The sequence below is a fragment of the Oenanthe melanoleuca genome, chromosome 17, assembly GCF_029582105.1.
Source record: "Oenanthe melanoleuca isolate GR-GAL-2019-014 chromosome 17, OMel1.0, whole genome shotgun sequence".
In the NCBI taxonomy this organism is placed as follows: Eukaryota; Metazoa; Chordata; class Aves; order Passeriformes; family Muscicapidae; genus Oenanthe; species Oenanthe melanoleuca.
In genome coordinates, this window is record NC_079350.1 from 6313238 (window position 1) to 6330750 (window position 17513).

Sequence of the window (17513 nt, forward strand, 5' to 3'; positions counted from 1 at the left end):
TTTCAGGACAGTGTGGCAGGGCTGGTCACACTGTGCTGGGAGCAGGGGGATGCTCATATGTCCCCTGCTCTCTGCTGGAGCATGAGAGACTAGAACAGGACCACTGCCTCCTTTGGGTACAGTGACTAGCCTGACACACTGGGCTCACCTGTGCACAGCTTATGCCAGAATGTGCCAGGATCAATTCACAGAGAGCAAGTGATCCTCCACAGCTGCTCTCTGCAGTTTCCCGTGGCTATCAGCTATAGACAGTCATCTTCTCCCTGAGCCCCGTGGATGCCAGGATCCCAGGATTCAACACGTGCAACTGGTGACAGCATTTGGCACTTGGTAACTTGTCCGTTAACAATTACTGACAAAAGCTTTGTTGTGTAAGGTCTCATGACGAAGTGGTGGTGAGTGGGGCCATTCTCAGGATAAAAAATGGGCCTGAAAGAAGACGTGTACGAGGTAACTCTGTCTTGGTGTGGGGCTCCGAAACAAGAGTCTTTTGGCGGGGGGGGGGTTCTGTTTGTTTGGAAAAATAGTCAGTTATGAGCAATGAGCCAGTTGCCTTTTGCCATTGTGGATAAACATGGCACATGTCCCAAACAGCTCGTGTGAACCTCCTGTCGCTGTGCTGCCTAAATGGAGACAGCACCGGGTCTTCCCGAGCGCAGTTTGGGTTCGGGCAGCCTGAGATTCCCGTCCTTTTCCTGGTGAGCTCAGGGGTTCAGCGCCGCCGTCCAGTAGCACATCAGTACCGCTGCTGCGGGCAGCCCGGCGGCTCCGCTGGCAGCGGGCGGGGGCTGCGGAGGGTCGCCGTGGGGGGGCTACAGGGCCGCGTCGCTGTGCTGACAGACCGAGCGACACGGAGGCGGCTTGTGCCCGATGCTCGGCCGGCACACCGTGCCCGTCCCGCGGTGTGCGGACGCGCTCGGGCGGGGGCGGCCGCCCCGCTGCCCCTCGCAAAGATGGCGCTGCCCCGCTCCTTGCGCGACGTGGCGCGCGCTGCCCGGTGCAAAGATGGGGGCGGTGGCGCGCGGGGCGCGGGCCGGCCCCGCCCCCCGGGCTCGGCAGCGCGCGCGGCGGGGATGGTGGCGCGGGGTCTGCGCGCGCTGCGCGGGGCGCTGCGGGCCGGGGGGCGCCGCTTCAGCACGCGCCCCGCGCGCGCCCCCGCCATGGACTACCAGGTACCGCGCGGGGCCGCGCACGGGCGGGGCGCGGGGCCGCGGCAGCGATGGGGCTCCGGTTCCGCGCGGGGCGGCGGACACACCTCCCCTCCCGAGCCGCTCTGCCGCCTCCCGCAGCCCCCGGGCCGTGGCGGCTGCCGCGCGGCCCCGCTTTTTGCTCGGGTCGCTCCGCCAAGCGCCGTGCCCCGAGGCAGCAGCGGGTGAGCCCGGCCTGTGGCCGCAGCCGCTCCGGTAGCCACGGCGTGTCCCGGCCGCACGCGGCTGCGCCAGGTGTCGCGGGGGTAATGGCGGTGCCCGAGGTGGAGCCCTGCCGGGCAGGCGGGAGCGGTCCCGCTCGGGGGGCTGGAAGAGCTGTGGTGCCAGTGCCACTGTCCGGCGGGACAGGGTCCAGCTGCCTGGGTGGATGTCCTCACACTGGGGACATAGGTTGGTGCAGCGCCAGGCTCATGTCCCCTTGGCGTGGGGTGACAATGGTGACCTCGTGTCTCAGGTGTGCCGTGCAGGTGCAGCGTTCTTGCTTCATTAGCGTGGCTCGTTAAACACCACAGCACGGGTGCGCGCTGGAGCGCTGCCCGTTCCTGCCGGCGGCGACCTTGTCCCACTGGGCAGCGGTGGGTGCCGGCGCTGGGCTTGACCGCGGGGCCAGGGGGCAGCCGCGGAGGGGCGGGTAACCCCGGCCCATAAGTAGCCTGTCCCCGTGACAGGACCTGGCGCTGCCGGCACGTCCCGCGGCACCATGGCGGAGATGCTGCCGGCATCGGTGACCAATGGCACCGCCGAGGGGACTGATCCCGAAGGGGTGGGTCAGCGTGCAGTGGGCTCTGGGTAGGCTGGCCCCATAAGGCTGCTGTGACGGCACTATTCCGACTACCTCGGGCATCTTTCCAGGATGCAATCCGGATGCTCAACACCCTGCAGACCAATGCCAGCTACCTGGAGCAGGTGAAGCGGGAGCGTGGTGACCCCCAGGCCCAGCTGGAAGCCATGCAGGGCTTTTTGGAGAGAAGTGGACTGAAGGTGAAGGACTGATCCCCGTCCCTGTTCCCCCATCCTGTTAGCAGTGCCACCATGCTTGGCACTGACTGCCATGGGGGTCTCACAGGGTGGTTGAACTCTTACAGGTCGAGGACCTGGATCGACTGAACATCATCCACGTCACGGGGACGAAGGGCAAGGTGAGGCGGATGGGCGGTGCTGTGGGCGATTGGGAGGCTGAGGGGGCTGCTGGAGTCTGTGGCTCTGTTTGCCCCTGCTGTGGAACAGGGGTTTAACACAGCTGTCTCCTCAGGGCTCAGCGTGCGCCTTCACCGAGTGCATCCTCCGCAACTACGGGCTGAAGACAGGCTTTTACAGGTGGGCAGGGGGGTCAGGAGGGTTTTGAAGGGCCGGTGGAGCTGTCCCTAACTCTTCCCCCTGCTCTGTACCCCCAGCTCCCCTCACCTCGTGCAGGTGCGCGAGCGGATCCGCATCAATGGGCAGCCCATCAGCAAGGACCTCTTCAACAAGTACTTCTGGCTGGTCTACAACCGCCTGGAGGAGACCAAGGTGGGGCCAGCAGGGTCTGTGGGGTGCTCCCTCCCTTGGGTCCCCCACTCCCAGGGTCCTGTGCTAACCCTCACCGTGCTTTGCCCACCAGGACCCAGCACACTCCAGCATGCCGGCGTATTTCCGCTTCCTCACCATCATGGCCTTTCACGTCTTCCTGCAGGAGAAGGTCAGTGGTGATAGCCTCCAGCTTGTGACAGAAATGTCAGGTTGGTGGGGACTCAGGGAGGGGGAACTTGGGGCAGAACTTGTGTGGATGGGGCTGTCATGGCTGTAAACAGGGGATGCTGTGCCAGGTAGATGATCCCCCCCCCACAAATGTGCTCAGGTGTGGGTTTGGAAGGGCTGGTGGCAGGGACCTGTCTCCACACACATCCCTAAATCCATGGGGACATCCTGCTTGTGGCTCTGATGGCTCCAGTGTCCCTGTGTCTCCAGGTGGACCTGGCAGTGGTGGAAGTTGGCATTGGTGGCACCTATGACTGCACCAACATTGTCAGGTAAGAGCTGGCAGTGTGAGCCTGTCCCCAGGGCTGCCAGGGCCTGATGTCCCCACAGTGGAGGGGGGAACAGCAGGGACACTGCCATGCTGCATCCCCAGGGCACCGGTGGTGTGTGGGGTCTCCTCCCTGGGCATCGACCACACCAGCATCCTGGGGGACACCATGGAGAAGATCGCCTGGCAGAAGGGGGGCATTTTTAAGGTAGGGAGACCTGCTCTCTCCTTTTTTGTTTTTGGGGTGTGTTCCCCCGTGTCACTGAGCTCCCCATCCTCCCCAGCCCGGTGTGCCGGCGTTCACCGTGGCGCAGCCGGAGCGGCCGCTGGAGGTGCTGAGGGAGCGAGCCCAGGAGCGGCAGGTGAGTTGCTGGTGGGGGTGTGGATGGGGGTGCCCCATGGCGGGGGGCTCAGCCTTCTCTCCCTGCAGTGTTCCCTCTACCTGTGCCCAGAGCTGGATGACTTTGAGGAGGGCTGCGGGGCGCTGGAGCTGGGGCTGGCCGGTGCCCACCAGCGCTCCAACGCCGCCCTGGCCTTACAGCTGGCGCGGACGTGGCTGCAGCGCCGCGGCTGCCAGGGTAAGGCAGGGGACAGGGGGCAGGGGCCAGACCCCACCAGGGCCCCTGAGGTCTCAGTGGGATGCCTGTCCTGCCTAGGTCTCTGGGAGCTGAAGGAGGTGCCACCGAGCAGCGAGCTGCTGGGGAGGCCAGTGCCACTGGCGCCTGCCTTCCGACTGCCCGATGCCATGATCCAAGGTGCAGTATGGCCGTGCCAGCACCCCCCTCACCATGTCACAGGGCCTAGCAGGGCCGTGCTGCACCCCAGTGCTGTGTGTGCTGGAGGGCGCAGTCTGCCCCACACTGGATTCCCACGGGAGTAGTGGCGTCAGGGAGGGTATGGGGGTCCCAGCCATGCCCTGTGTTCCCCCAGGCCTGCGGGACACAGAGTGGCTGGGCCGGACTCAGGTGCTGTCCCACGGCCCTGTGACGTGGTACCTGGACGGAGCTCACACCACCAGCAGCATCCAGGCCTGCGTCCGCTGGTTCCGCCAGGCCGCCCTCAGCCAGGACAAGCCTCACGAGTAAGGAGAGGATGCAGAGGGGGGCACACATTGCAGGGGTGTGGTGGTGGTGCTGGAGGTCCTCTGGGGGCATGGGCCACCTGCCCTTTCTCCCTGCAGTGGTTCTGAGGTGCGTGTGCTGCTCTTCAATGCCACAGGCGACCGGGACACGGCGGCGCTGCTCAAGCTGCTGGTGGTGAGGTTTGGGGGGCACAGGGGGGTCACTGTGCCTGGGTTCTCTGCTAGTCCTGGGACCTGCTTTGCTGTGGGTGCAGGGAGCTGTGAGATGGAGCTGGCACCCTGTCTGTCTGTCTGCCCATCCTGCTATCCCAGGGTGTATCCCACCTCAGCTGCTCCCTGCAAGGGTCTCACAGTCCTGGGTGCGGGGAAGGGACTTGGATCATCCCCTGCCCCATCCCCTGTAACCCTGCTGGTGTGGGACTGACCCCAGTGGGAATCCCATGGGTGGGTACTGAGGGTCCCCACAGTGCTGATTCCTCCTGTCTCCACAGTCCTGTCACTTTGACTATGCTGTTTTCTGCCCCAACTTCACGGAGGTGTCGTTGGCCAACAACGCAGGTGAGTGCTGGGGAGACAGGGCATTCTCCAGCTCCCCATCCTTGTCCCTCCCCAGCTCTCCCTGCAATCCCTGACTGTTGTCCCCATCCCTCCCAGACCAGCAAAATTTCAACGTGACACTGGAGAATGCCCTGACCCGCTGCCTGGAGAACCAGCAGACGTGGACAAGGCTCCTGGAAGAGAAAGTGGGGCAGGACCCCTGGCTCCCATCGCCCCCGCGGGTGGGGGGGCTGCTGCAGCCGACCCCCGCCCGAGGCTCCCTGCTCCTGGTGCCCCCAGCACCCCGACCCCTCAATTCCCCAGCCCTCGTGTTCCCGTGCCTGGCCCAGGCGCTGCGGTGGGTAGCACAGGGCCGGGACCCCCATCTGGCAGCCCCCGTGGCCTCGGGGGCTCACCCGCACCCCGCAGCCAGCAGCGGGGCCGTGCTGCTGCGGGAGGCGGCCGCTGTCCATGTCCTGGTCACCGGCAGCCTGCACTTGGTGGGCGGCGCCCTCCGGCTGCTGGTCCCCGCCCTGTCCCAGTAACGGGGGACAGGGCTTTGCACCTTTGTTTACTTGAAGCAACAGTTTTGCCCCCGGTGATGCTCGGAGGCATCTGGAGGGGGATGTGGGACACCCTGCCCCGTCCTGGCTTGGCTGTTTTCACCCCAGTGCCTTTTGCCTGTGCCCTTCCCAGGACACTGTCCATGGGGGGATGCTCCTGGTCTCCATCCCCTCCCTGATGAGACTGACTGGGGGAACCCCCAGGGTTTGGGGGGCTGCCCCAGGCTGTGATGAGATCCCAGTGCCTGGTAGGTGGGAGCCTCAAGCTGTGGCAAGGCTCAGCATCAGGGCACAATTAATTTAATATAGGGAAGATTTTTATTATTATTGATAAAAGTTTGTAACTTGGACGGGGAGCTGGGGGGAGTGGTGGGTTCTGCCCATCGTCCTGTGGGAGGGCAGCAGCCTTGCACCATTCTCCACAAATAAACCTCCTGCTGCTCCCATTGGTGCCTGCTGCCTTCTTGGGGGGATGCAGGAGGGGCACGGGGGTCACCCCAAGTGCTGGGGCATGTCCAGGGGGCACCCACTTCTTCTTCCCCCCCCATTTGATGGGGAGCCTTGTGGGAGGTTTTGGCAATAGCTGCTCTTTCTGCCTCCCCACTGCAGCGGGGGACCCCAGGGGGTTTGCAGGGTGCACCCCCCCGATGTGGGCTGCCCTCGGGGGGCCAAAGCATTCACTGAATGAGTAATGGAGGCCCCCTCTGGGCTCGGCCTGAGATTTGGGGCAAAGTATCAGCTTAATGGCACTGGGGTGGGTCCCCAAGTCCGTTGGCCGGGGGCTGCGCGGGCTCGGGGGGGCCCGGGGGCGTCAGGCCATGCTGCTGGTGGAGCAGGGCGTGCTCTGGGTGCTGCCGATGCTGTGGTTGGTGCTGCTGCTCTCCGAGGCTGGCGCCGTGCTGGAAACCGGCTGCAGTTTGGAGATGGGACCTGGCTCACACCGCCCGCCACGGGGAACACCAAGGGGAAACCAGACTCAGGGCGAACAGCGGCGGCCTTGGCTCGGTCCCCTGGCACCTTCCGGCCCTCATGCACAAACCCTCACTCCCCAGCTAGCCCCTGGGATGGAGATGAGCATGGGGAAGGAGGGCAGGTGGCAGAGGGGCCCCCAGACAAGTAGGAGGGACCCTGAGGAGCTGTAGACACCTGATGCAGGGTTATTCCCCCATAGCATTGCCAGGACTGTACAGATGAGGGCAATGGAGCATCCTGGTCTCTGGCTTACCTGGGGACTTTGCCCAGGAGGGAAGAGTGGGTAATCCAGTAAGGGACATGCACGTGGCCACCCCATCCCACCACGGGGGTCCCCAGGGGTGGTGGATACTCACGGGTGTGCGAGTAGATGTACCAGAGCCCGGCAGTGAGGAGTGCCCCGATGAGGAAGGCGCCGAAGGTGATGCCCAGGACAGCGGCCAGCCCCAGCCCATGGTCTGTGGGAGGAGGAGGCCGTTAGCACTGCCACACTGGGAGGGTCCTTTCCCACTCCATTCCCATGCTGACCACCTCCCTTGCTCTGAACTTACAGTTGAGCGGCCGCCAGGCATCCTTCACTGTCACCTCCAGGACCTTCTCAAACATGGTGTCATTCTGCAGAGGTGGAGGTTGGGGTGAGAGAGGGAAGATGTGCACCCTTGCAGGATGACAGAGGTGGGGACCCCCAGGCTCTCTGCAGACCAGGGAATGCTGCTCCTGGCCGGGCTCCATCACCCAACAGTGTGGGACAAACCCATCAGGCTGCTACCGCCAATGGGGACCAGCCTGGTGGCATCACAGGGTGGGGAGGGGGTCACACTGACCTGCAAGCCGGCCTTGCACTTGAGGATGGCAGAGAAGGGGATGTGCCCGCCCTCAGGAACGGAGTAGGTGAAGCGGAAGCGCCAGACCTTCCTGCCGTGGGTGCTGGTGGGGCTGTCCAGCACAGCCACCCCCGCGCCGCGCGCCTCCCCGCCCTGCACCAGCAGCACCGGCTCCCGCCCCGCGGCCACCAGCCAGCACTCCTTCAGCTGCAGGTCAGCTGGGTGGTCCATCCACCGCATGGACGCCTGCACGGGGTGGGAACGGGGCACCCCATCAGGGTCAGCGGCCCAGGGATGGCTGCACTGCCCAGCCTGGGCGCTGGGACAGCGGCAGTACCTGCACAAAGGCCTCCTTGTTGATCTCCAGCTCCGTCTGTGGTGCCTTGAAGTCGGCGGTGGGGAAAAGGCGCAGGAAGAGCTCCCGTGGGATCTCGCACTGGAAACCAACCTGCAAGAGGAGGGCAGCACTAAGGGGGCACCCAGCACCCAGCTGGCAGTGACATCTGCACCTTCTCCCAGCCCTGGACATGCTGGGAAATCCGGCTCTTACCCGCACGCTCCGGAGCACTGCATCCTTGGCCAGGCTGAGGATCAGCTGTGAGGAGGCAGGAAAGGTGGGACAGTCAGGTGGCCCCCACTGCTGGAGTCGGGATGGGATGGGATGGGATGGGATGGGATGGGATGGGATGGGATGGGATGGGATGGGATGGGATGGGATGGGATGGGATGGGATGGGATGGGATGGGATGGTCCCACCCACACACTCCCCCTCCATCTCAGCCCTGGGCTGCAGCATGACATTTCCAGCCATGCAAAAGCAAGGAGGTCCTGGGTGGAGAAGCCCCACTAGCAATAATTGAAGCTCTCATGAGCCATCAGTGGGGCTGGAGGCAACACCCCTAGCCAGTCCCCCTCTTACCTCATTGTTGGCATAGCCCCTGCCCTCCAGTGAGGTGCCACAGTGGCTGAGGGGACTTTTCAACATGAAGTGGGTGGCATTTTTCTCTGCCTGGCAGCTGATGTCCCTCAGGGTGATGCTCACCACGTCCTTGATGGGCTGAGAGGAAAGCACATTGTAGTCATCCACTGACTGGGGACAGCCCTGTGCCACCCACCCCTAGCACCCAGAGGAAAATGCAACTTCTGAGTGATTTTGGTGGACACTGGCACCCCTCTCCACCCTCCTCACCTCCAGATGGGACCTGATGATGACGATCTCCATGGTTTCATCTGTGCACTTCCAGGGCTTGAGGGTGAGCAGCACCCGGTGGGGCAAGTCTGGGGGCTGTGTGATGACAAGGGGGGTGGTCGTCACAGGCGTCTCAACCGTCTCTGCAGGACAGGGACATGGGGGGGCTGAGTGGGAGTGGTGGAACCACCCATCCCACCCAGCCCTGGGGTGCTGGGGGCCTCACCATGCCCATGAATCTCCAGGCTGATGCTGCTGCTGGCAGGGATGGAAGAGTAGGAGGCAATGACACTGTAGTTCTTCTCAAAGGCTGTAGCAATGAGGTCCTGCTCCGTCTTAGCGCTGAGTGACCCGTTGAGCAGCCCCGGGAATAAGGACATCTTGTAATTCCCAGAGACCTGCAGTGAGGAGGAAAGGGGGGACAAAGTGGAGACAGGGACAGCTGGGGGTGCACAAAGCAGGGCTCATCCCAGTAATGAGGGCTTGCAGCAAGGGGGCTGCCACTTGCCCATGTCTAATGTCTCCACCTTCCCCATGACACCAGCATCTCCTGGCACCTGGCAGGTCCCTTGGTGGGAGTGGTGGGGAAGATAGGCTCCTCTCAGCATACCATTAAGTGGATGTTGCACTCTGAGGAGAGGGACCAGGTGAAGTTGGCCTTGCTATGCAGGATGAGCATCAGGTGGCCAGCAGAATTCCGAGGACATCTCACAGACAGGTTCACCTCTGTGATGGAGGAGCTGCAAAACCACAAGATCCCCCTTCTCAGCATTCCATACCAACTGGTCCCACATCCAACTTGGGATGTGGGGGTCTGCCTTTGAGACAGCCCAACACCTTCCCAAGCATCTCCAAGCACATCCCAGTGCCTGTCCCACCCCTGGGGCCCCACTGTGGTACCTGGGCTCTGACTGCAGATGGATGATGTGAGCGGCCCTGGTGCTCTGGGTATCACTGCGTGAGCAGCCCTTCACCCCGTGGAAGAAGACCTCAGTCTCAAGGTGCTGAACAGCATTGAAGGGCTCCTGGGGAACACATTCTGGAGGACTGTGGGCATCTGTGCAGGTGGCAGGGTCAGCAGAGTCAAACTGGGCTCAGTGGGTGGGGAGATGTTCAGGGCCAGGGGCATCAGTCCCCATGGCATCTCCCTGGGGAAGGTACTTTGCCCCAGGAGGTTGTTATCCTTCTGGAACAGGAAGACCATTCCTGCCCACTCCAGCCCCCCAGTGCTAGCCCCAGCCCCACACACCTTCTCCCAGGTGGAGCTGGACGCTGCGGGGGTCCTGCAGCTCGCTGTAGGATGTGATGCCCCCGTAGGTGGCCAGAGCCCAGGCCAGCAAGTCGCTGGAGACCAGGGGTGGCTCAGGGTTTGGTGCTCTGATGGTCTCTGGGCTGAGGTGGGCATCCTGTGGGCCAAGTGACAGCCTAAGCCAGGGTGAGGGGCAAAGCCCATCCCTCCCTTACTCAGACTGGAATGGGGAAAGCAAGGGAAACCTTTCCCTTCAGTGTGCAGATACAAACATGAGCCTATAACAGGTGAGTGTCCCCAGAGCCTGGGTTGGTGGCCACCCTGGATGAATGGGGATTTTTGGGGCCATGAACTGGGAACAGCGAGAGTGCTGGTGGCACATGGAGGGCTCAGCCCACTTTATTATTAGCCACAAACAAAGCAGGAGGTTTATTTTGCTAACAAAGCGCCCGACCCCGGCTCAGCTCGCTGGAGCCAAACCCCATCCCTGACCTTCCTCCCGCCGGCCGGAGGAAATGGGAGCTTTTTCCAGCCCTGTGCGTCATTCCCTGCCTGGCCAGCCCAGCGCTCAGCGCCGCCAGCAATGGCCAGGAGCGTCCCCTCCTCCCTGGGCACCACAAGCATCATGTCTGGTGATTGTGTCTGGTGATCAGGGGGACCAGTCTCTACCAGAGACCCCCTCGAACATCCCCATGGATGGCCCGAGCCCTGCTGCCCCCGGGATTGCTCCGTTGTGGGGCTGTGGCACTCACGGTGCGGAGGATGAGGTTTGAGCACGGCGAGGTGATGGCGGCAGAGCAGCGCGAGCAGAGCAGGATGAGCACTGCTGGCCGGCTGCAGGCATCGGCTCGCGGAGTGACTGTCACCAGCAGAGGGACAGGAGAGTCCTGGCGTGGAAGAGCAGAGTGTCACCACTGTGGCCACCGAGCCCCAGCTGCTGTCACCTTCCTGGCTGCCCTCTGGAGCCAGAGGGAGCAGGGAGAGACCTCAGGCTGGCCCTGAGGATGAGCCATGCAAGAGGCAGCCATGGCTGGGTTTAGGGGGCAGGGATGCCACATGAGTGTGTACCTACAGCAGCGGGGCAAACAGCCCCTGGCTCCCCTAAGAAAGGGACCAGCAGTAAGCCCACCTGGCAGATGGTGGAATCCAAGAACTGGTGTCCAGGACACCCCACGTAGTGGGGTCTAGGCACCCCCTTCTTAGAGATCACAGCATCCTTGAGTTAGAGACTAAGTAATCTCACGGTACAAGAGTGTCACCACTGTGGTCTGGGGTATCCCCACACTACAAACTGGAGCATCCCTTCACTGGGCCACAGCATCCCTACCCCAGGCACCAGAACATTCTCACTGCAGGTACTGGGGTATCTCCCACTGAACACTGGAGAATCCCCACCCTGAGCACTGGGACATTCCCCTGGAAGGTCTCCCAGCCCCATCTCAGCACTGTGCAGCTGCTCCAGGCTCAGGTGTGTCCATACTGGTGTGCAGGGATGCCTGGGCACAGTGCTGTGCCCACACACCATTCCTCGTGGCTAGCACTGCCTGGTTGCCTCTAGCCGGAAACCCGGATGGGGAAGTCAAAACTCCAGGTGCTAAATTTGGCAACTGCTGCCCGAATAATGACTTGCAAAGTTTTGAGGCAGGCAGCGGGCAGAGGAAACCAGCCGGGGACTGGGTGGGTGGAGGTGCCAGTGAGGCTGTGGGCATCCTGGCCTGGCCATGGCCCCGTAGCAAGTGTGGGTGGCCAGGGACCCCGGGTGGCCCCGAGTGTTGGGGAGGAGCTGGCGGCTGTTTTTTTTTCCTGCCGCGTGTTTTGTGGCGCTCCATTGTTTGGCTGCGCGAGTGGCGGGAGCCTCGGCGCTCCCCGCCGCCGCCTTTCGGGTTATTTTTTTCTTTTTCTTCTCCTTTTTTTTTTTTTTTTTTTTCATCGTGGGGATCTGCTTATAGAAAGCAGCTTCCAGTAATTCTTCTATAAGTGGAGCCGTGTCCCTGCCCAGCTTCCCCCGCGCGCCGCGGGGCTCAGCGCCGCAGCCGTGACATCAGTGCGTGTCCCCTTGCTGCTGGTGACAACCCCGGGGCACCCCCGGCCCTGGCACTGCTCCAGGATGCCACGGCCAGGTCACACCAGGCTAGGCCAGAGGGGTCCTTGCAAAACCCACCCTCCCCAGTGCCTCGTGGCCTGGCTCCCCCTCTGCTCCAAAAGCAGAACTGGGAGAGCTGGGAGGTGGCAGGGAGGGGGGAGTGTGGCGCCGGGTGGCCCAGGGCTGGGCCAAAATCGGGTGCCAGCACGAGGGAAGCCAGGCTGTCCTGCAGAGCTGCCATGCAAACCCGTGTGCTGGTGCAAACCCACCCACCAGAGCCAGCCAGCACCAGCGCCAGCCCTGACACTGCCCTGCACCACCCCTTGTCCCAATGCACTCACAGTGCGGTTATCACCCCTCAGCATGGCAGTGTCAACATCAGCAGACAGGTTGCTGCTCACTTGGACACCTTATAGTGTCCTCTTTCATCTCTCCATCTCTCCTTTCAAACCTCATTCCATCTCTTCCTCCATCCTTTCCTCTATTCTACTTTCCCTCTCTCCCTCCCCAGTGTGGTCACCACTGGGTACCCGTGGCTCTGCCCAGCTCCTAAGCCAGAACCAGGCCACCTTCCCATGGAAATTGAATGTCCTCAGGTGTCCAGCACAGGAATATCCACCTTAGCAGCTAAACAGAGGCTGTTAAAGCATTTGCCTCTAATGTAAATGTAAACGTAAAGTCTTTACATTTCTTGACAGAAATGTCCAAGGCTGTGCTTGGAGGAGACGCTTGGACAGGGTGCCATGGAGGAGATTAATCCAGATCCTTTCACTGCTCCCTGATTAGAGGATGGTTTTCACAGCTGGGACACTCTGCCTACTGAGGACAGTGACAGGGTGACAGTGCTGTGGTGACAGTGTGAAGTGACAGTGTAAGAAGCTCTGTGGGGATGCACTGGGACCCCTCTTGCTCACCTCGGACCACTTGATGCTGAGGACATGGACTTCGTGGCCCGTATCCATGGAGCTGTTGCTGACACAGCCCCGCGGCACCGTGCTGGTGGCATAGGAGAGGGTGATGGTTGGCTTTGCTGTCACCAGCTGCAGGTCACAGCCCTCGGCTCTCCCGGGGTCTGGGCGGAAAACAAGAGACTGTCAGTCCCGCCGCACGGATGTGGGGTGACACAACACGGGGGGGACACGATGGAGGAGGGAGCTGAATGTCCCTGCCAGCGCCGGCGCTGCCCCTTCAGCCCGGCGTCAGCACCGCCGGCACAGCACCCCCGGGACCGTCTGCTACGTGTTCGCTCGGGGCCCGTCCGACACCGCCAGCCCCCTCCGCAATCACGCTAATGACCCTTGGATCCGGGCTGGAAAAATCCACGGTCCCCGCTCGGCACAGCCGCGTGCCAGAACTCGCACCCGAAGGCTGGGGCGGTGGCGGAAGCCCCCCCGCATTCCCCGGCCGCAGGAAAGTGGGAAGCGCAGGTATGGAAAAGGCTGTAAAGCTCATCCTCCGCGGGCGCTCAGGCGTGAGCTTTGCCCCATCCCAAAGCCCCCGGCGGCGCGCGGCGAGCGGGGCCGGCCGGCGGCTGCCAAGGGAAATCCTGAGCGCAAACAGCCATTTGAAGGTCTGATCCTGTAAATCCCCACGTGCCTCGACAGTTTCCTCTGCCTCAGGCAGCCCTGCTGTGGCCGGGCTGTCCTCAGCTTGGCCCCGAGGAACCGTCGGCATCCATGGGTGCTCCTTTCCAGGGGGCTGGGCGGGACGGACCCCCGTGGTCACAGCTGGGGGACAGTGCCTGGGATGCAGTTTTCTTTGTAGGTGGCCACTGAGCTCCTTCCCTTCCCCCTCCAACTTTTCCCATCCCTGGTGGCTCCAGCCAATGCACCGGGAGGTGGCTGGACCGCACTCCAGTTCTACTCAGCCATCCTCACCGGGAGTGGGGCTAGAGGGTGCGATGCTCCGGGCCATTGAGTTTTTGGGACGCAACACCCGGCAAAGGGCCACTCGTTGCAAGCCGTGCCCATCACGGTGTCCCTGAGCCGCGTCTCACCGATGGGGTGGCCCGGCTGTGGCGGCGGGGTCACGGCACAGACCCCCGGTGACGCTGCCCTGGGCCCACTCATTGTCCGGCGCTTCCTCCCCCCAGCGTGGCGGCCGCGCGGCCGGCAGCATCGGGAGGAAGATAAACAGCCGCTTATCTGGGCGCCACAGGCTGTGTCCCTCTTCCCTTCCACTGCTGCCCTGACGGCACCGGGCACGGACCCGGCGGGGCAGAGCAGGGCAGCTCGCCGCTCCTCGGGCAGCATCCTGCCCGGAGCTCAGGCAGGGCCGGGGGTGGCCGGGCTCACCCTGGCAGGGCAGGAATGCCAGCCCTGGATGGACGGGATGCGGGGCAGCGGTGCCAGGCGGGCACTGTCTGTCCCTGGGGAAGGCAGCGGGCTCCAGCATTATGTCAGGATCAGATAAGGGGGCTCAGCTGGGCCGCCGGGGCGATCAGATAAGGGCACTGTTATTTTTGTACTCCAGGAAAGGGAAAAAAATTAAAAGGAAGAAAGAAAGAAAATCCACTTTATGTTTTTCCAACCTGCAGTCTCCCTTGCTTTGGTGCCACTGAGATCAGGGAACAGGGATGTGTTCACTGTGGCTCCCCCGTGGGTCAGGGGCTGGGGGGGGGCAATTCCTGGGGTTTTGGGAGCAGATGAAAGACCTGGGCAGAGAGCAATGCTGGGGTGTGGGGTGCAGGGCAAGGGTGGCTCTGGCAGTGCAGGATGCCCATGGATGGGCAGCACCACTTTGGCATCCTCACATCCAGCGGTGTTGCCTCAGCACTTGTGTAATGAGCTGATCAGCTTGGGAATGGGGCTGGATCCTGCACTGAGAGGGGATCCTCATCCTCTGAGCTGCTGCTGGCTGTTGGACCATGCTGAGGTGGCCCAGGGGGTCAGATGATGGAGTGGACGGGTCCAGGCTTCAGGCCTGACACAAGCCACATCATCCTGCCACTCTCCAAGTCAAGAAGCCAAGAAGCTTCTCCTCAGAGATGGGAGGGGTCACCCAGCACTACGCTGACCCCATGGGGAGCAGCGCTGGCCCCTGTCGAGGGGGCACAAAGTCCCCCACCTCTGGAAACTGGCTGAAGACACCCTGATACTGCACCCACTAAGAGCACCCCAGTCCCACAGCACTGTGTCCACTGTGGGCATCCCAGTTCCACGGCACTGCACCCACCATGGACACCCCAGTCCCACAGCACTGCTCCCACTGAGGGCATCCCAGTCCCACAGCACTGCTCCCACTGAGGGCATCCCAGTCTCACATCACTGCTCCCACGATGGACATCCCAGTCCTACAGCACTGCTCCCACTGAGGGCATCCCAGTCCCACAGCACTGTGTCCACGGTGGGCATCCCAGTTCCACGGCACTGCACCCACCATGGACACCCCAGTCCCACAGCACTGCTCCTACTGTGGGCATCCCAGTCCCACAGCACTGCTCCCACTAAGAGCACCCCAGTCCCATATCACTGCTACCGCTGAGGGAACCCCAGTACCAGAGATTCTTGTGAGGGAGAAGCAGCAACTGGATAGGATGTGGTGAGTAGCACAGGTAGGCAGGATGGGGACCATGTGTCACAGCTATGCAGGACAGGGACTATACAGCACAGACACTCAGGATGGGGACCACATGGCACAACTACATAGGACAGTGACAATATGGCACAGTCATATAGGATGGGGTCCATATAGCACAGCTACATAGGTTTGGGGTGGTATGTCCAGAGAAGATGGTCTGTTTATATGGCAGAGTGACACAGGACAGGGACCATACAGACACATACAATAGGAACTGTATAGCTCCATTACAGAGCACAGGGACTGTATGGGGATTATACAGCACAGATAAATAGGACAGGGACCATAGAAACAGACACTCAGGGTGGGGACCATATGGAGCTATGTAGGACTCAGCCCATACAGCACAGCCCTGTTAGGGCATGTATGGCACAGCCATATAGGGTGGAGACTGTTGGGACAAATACAAAGATTAGGGACACATGGCACCGCTACATAGGACACAGGTGACATTGCACAGCTGTGTAGGATGGGGACCAGATGGCACAGCAGCGTGGCATAGGACTGTACATCATAGACAGGGAGGACAAGACCTCTGTGGCAGGACAACACAGGATGGGGAGCATATGGCACAGTTATAGGATGGGGACTGCACAGGAAAGCTACAGAGGACACAGATCTTACTGCATACCTGCATAGGAGAGGGACACCATGGCACTGCCATAGGGCAGGGACTGTGGCACAGCTATAGGATGGGCACCAAGCCCCACAATTACACAGGACACGGGACATCTACAAGGATGGAAACTGTATGGCACAGCTATAGGGGACACAGCCCACACAGCAGGGACTGTCTGGCACAGCCACCACACAGGGTTGTGATATAAGAGAGACGGTGTCAAGCCTGGCAGTGGGGCCACCCCAGCACCACCCACGAGCACCGGTCCCCGAGGTGACCAGAAGGGACCAACCCAGCCAGGACACTCAGTGCCGCTGGCCCCAGGCTCTCAGGGCGGCTGCTGCCTTCCCCTCTGCCAGCAGGCTGTGTCCCTGTGTCCCCCAGCTCCCTGTCCCCCAGTTCCATCAGCACTGGGTCCTTGAAATTCCCCTGTGGCTTTGCAGGGATCTCAGGGTGGCTCTGACTGCTTTGGAACATCTTAGCCCCCAACTCCCATTTGAAGTTTTAAGGGTTTTTGTTTTCCCCCTTTCTCGCCCCCATCTCCAGCCCCACATAGCATGTGAGGCTTTATCCGTTTTTTCCCATTTCTTTCCTCCAGCTCCAGCCCCACATCCCACAACTTTAAAAGTTTTTTTCCCACTTCTCGTCCCCATCTCCTGGTCAACCCCTGCATCCTCCATGGTGACGGGAAGCCACCTAAGCCACCCCAAAACCCCCATTTGCCACCGTCCTGGCCAGGACTCAGCCACGGCGTCCTCAACACCTCCCGCGCCCAGTGACGCAGCCGGGATTTGGGGGGTCCCAGGGAGCGGCAGGGCTGCGCTGTGTCTGTTCCGGGAATCGGGACGGGTTTGTCCCTTCCCACACCCAGGCTGCACCCCAAAACCTCCTCTCCCGGGGGGCTCCCGGAGATGACAATCCCTGCCTGTGCGGGCACAGCCGGGACCCCTTTTGGAGTCACCGGTGGGTCCCGCCGCGGGCGCTGTCCCGTCCCGGCGCTCCCGTCCCGCTGTCCCATCCCGCTGTGCCATCCCCGGGGTCCGGTTCCCCGGTGCCCTCCGTCCCCACTCACCCGGGCGGCCGAGCAGCGCCAGGAGCAGCGGCAGGAGCGGGACGGAGCGGGGGCCCATGTCCGCCTGCGGCCGCTCGCCGGGAGCCAGCGCCGAGTGCGGGCGGCGGCGGCGGCAGGAAACCGACTCCCTTCGGAGGAGGGTCCGCGGCGGAGGAAATGCCGCTGGCGGCGCTGGGGCCGGGCCGGCGGGGCCGGGGGGCGGAGAGGATGGACCCCCCTCCCCCGGAGGCGCCGTGCCTCAGTTTCCCTAGAGAGCTGTGGGGGAGGGGCGCACTGGCAGCGCCCCGGGCAGGGGGTACCCGGGGTAGGTTCCCCCAGGGACTCCCAGTGAATGGAGGGGTTGGACACAGGGGTTCTGGTGGGATTCTGGTGGGGTCCAGCCACCCAAGTTATTCCCGAGCTGCCCCCAGTGATGGGAATGAGGGGCTGCCCCCACATTCAGCCCCCACCACGCAGGCAGCACCCGGCAGGGCCACATGTCGCAGGCTGGTGGCTGCCCCGCGGCCCTGGACAACCACTCTGGCGGGCAGGT

The 17513-nt window shown here is 62.5% G+C and overlaps 2 protein-coding genes across 5 annotated transcripts; one reads left to right on the forward strand and one right to left on the reverse strand.

Moving 5' to 3' along the window:
• Nucleotides 1–323: 323 nt before the first annotated feature.
• On the forward strand, nucleotides 324–5840 carry FPGS (folylpolyglutamate synthase). Of its 3 annotated transcripts, none has more exons than XM_056504950.1 (15): nucleotides 324–450; nucleotides 2061–2189; nucleotides 2294–2347; nucleotides 2461–2525; nucleotides 2603–2717; nucleotides 2809–2886; nucleotides 3156–3217; nucleotides 3319–3421; nucleotides 3498–3575; nucleotides 3644–3791; nucleotides 3870–3968; nucleotides 4144–4294; nucleotides 4394–4469; nucleotides 4786–4852; nucleotides 4949–5840. In XM_056504950.1, the coding sequence occupies exons 1-15, from the start codon at nucleotides 424–426 to the stop codon at nucleotides 5374–5376; spliced, it is 1680 nt and encodes a 559-aa protein (XP_056360925.1). In that variant the 5' UTR covers nucleotides 324–423; the 3' UTR covers nucleotides 5377–5840. The 3 variants fall into 3 exon arrangements, with proteins under 3 accessions (XP_056360925.1, XP_056360923.1, XP_056360924.1); XM_056504948.1 differs by lacking the exon at nucleotides 324–450 and adding an exon at nucleotides 1044–1172; XM_056504949.1 differs by lacking the exon at nucleotides 324–450 and adding an exon at nucleotides 1773–1971.
• ENG (endoglin) lies at nucleotides 5690–17230 on the reverse strand. 2 transcript variants are annotated; one of them, XM_056504943.1, is made up of 15 exons: nucleotides 16982–17230; nucleotides 12626–12783; nucleotides 10381–10515; nucleotides 9629–9785; nucleotides 9280–9436; nucleotides 8990–9119; nucleotides 8606–8777; nucleotides 8380–8522; nucleotides 8110–8247; nucleotides 7741–7785; nucleotides 7528–7638; nucleotides 7191–7436; nucleotides 6918–6981; nucleotides 6723–6824; nucleotides 5690–6324 (listed from the first exon to the last, which is right to left on the reverse strand). In XM_056504943.1, exons 1-15 carry the CDS (start codon nucleotides 17037–17039, stop codon nucleotides 6206–6208), a joined length of 1935 nt encoding a protein of 644 aa, XP_056360918.1. In that variant the 5' UTR covers nucleotides 17040–17230; the 3' UTR covers nucleotides 5690–6205. The 2 variants fall into 2 exon arrangements, with proteins under 2 accessions (XP_056360918.1, XP_056360917.1); XM_056504942.1 differs by having other exon boundaries at nucleotides 5690–6304; nucleotides 16982–17110.
• Between the last annotated feature and the right edge of the window lie 283 nt (nucleotides 17231–17513).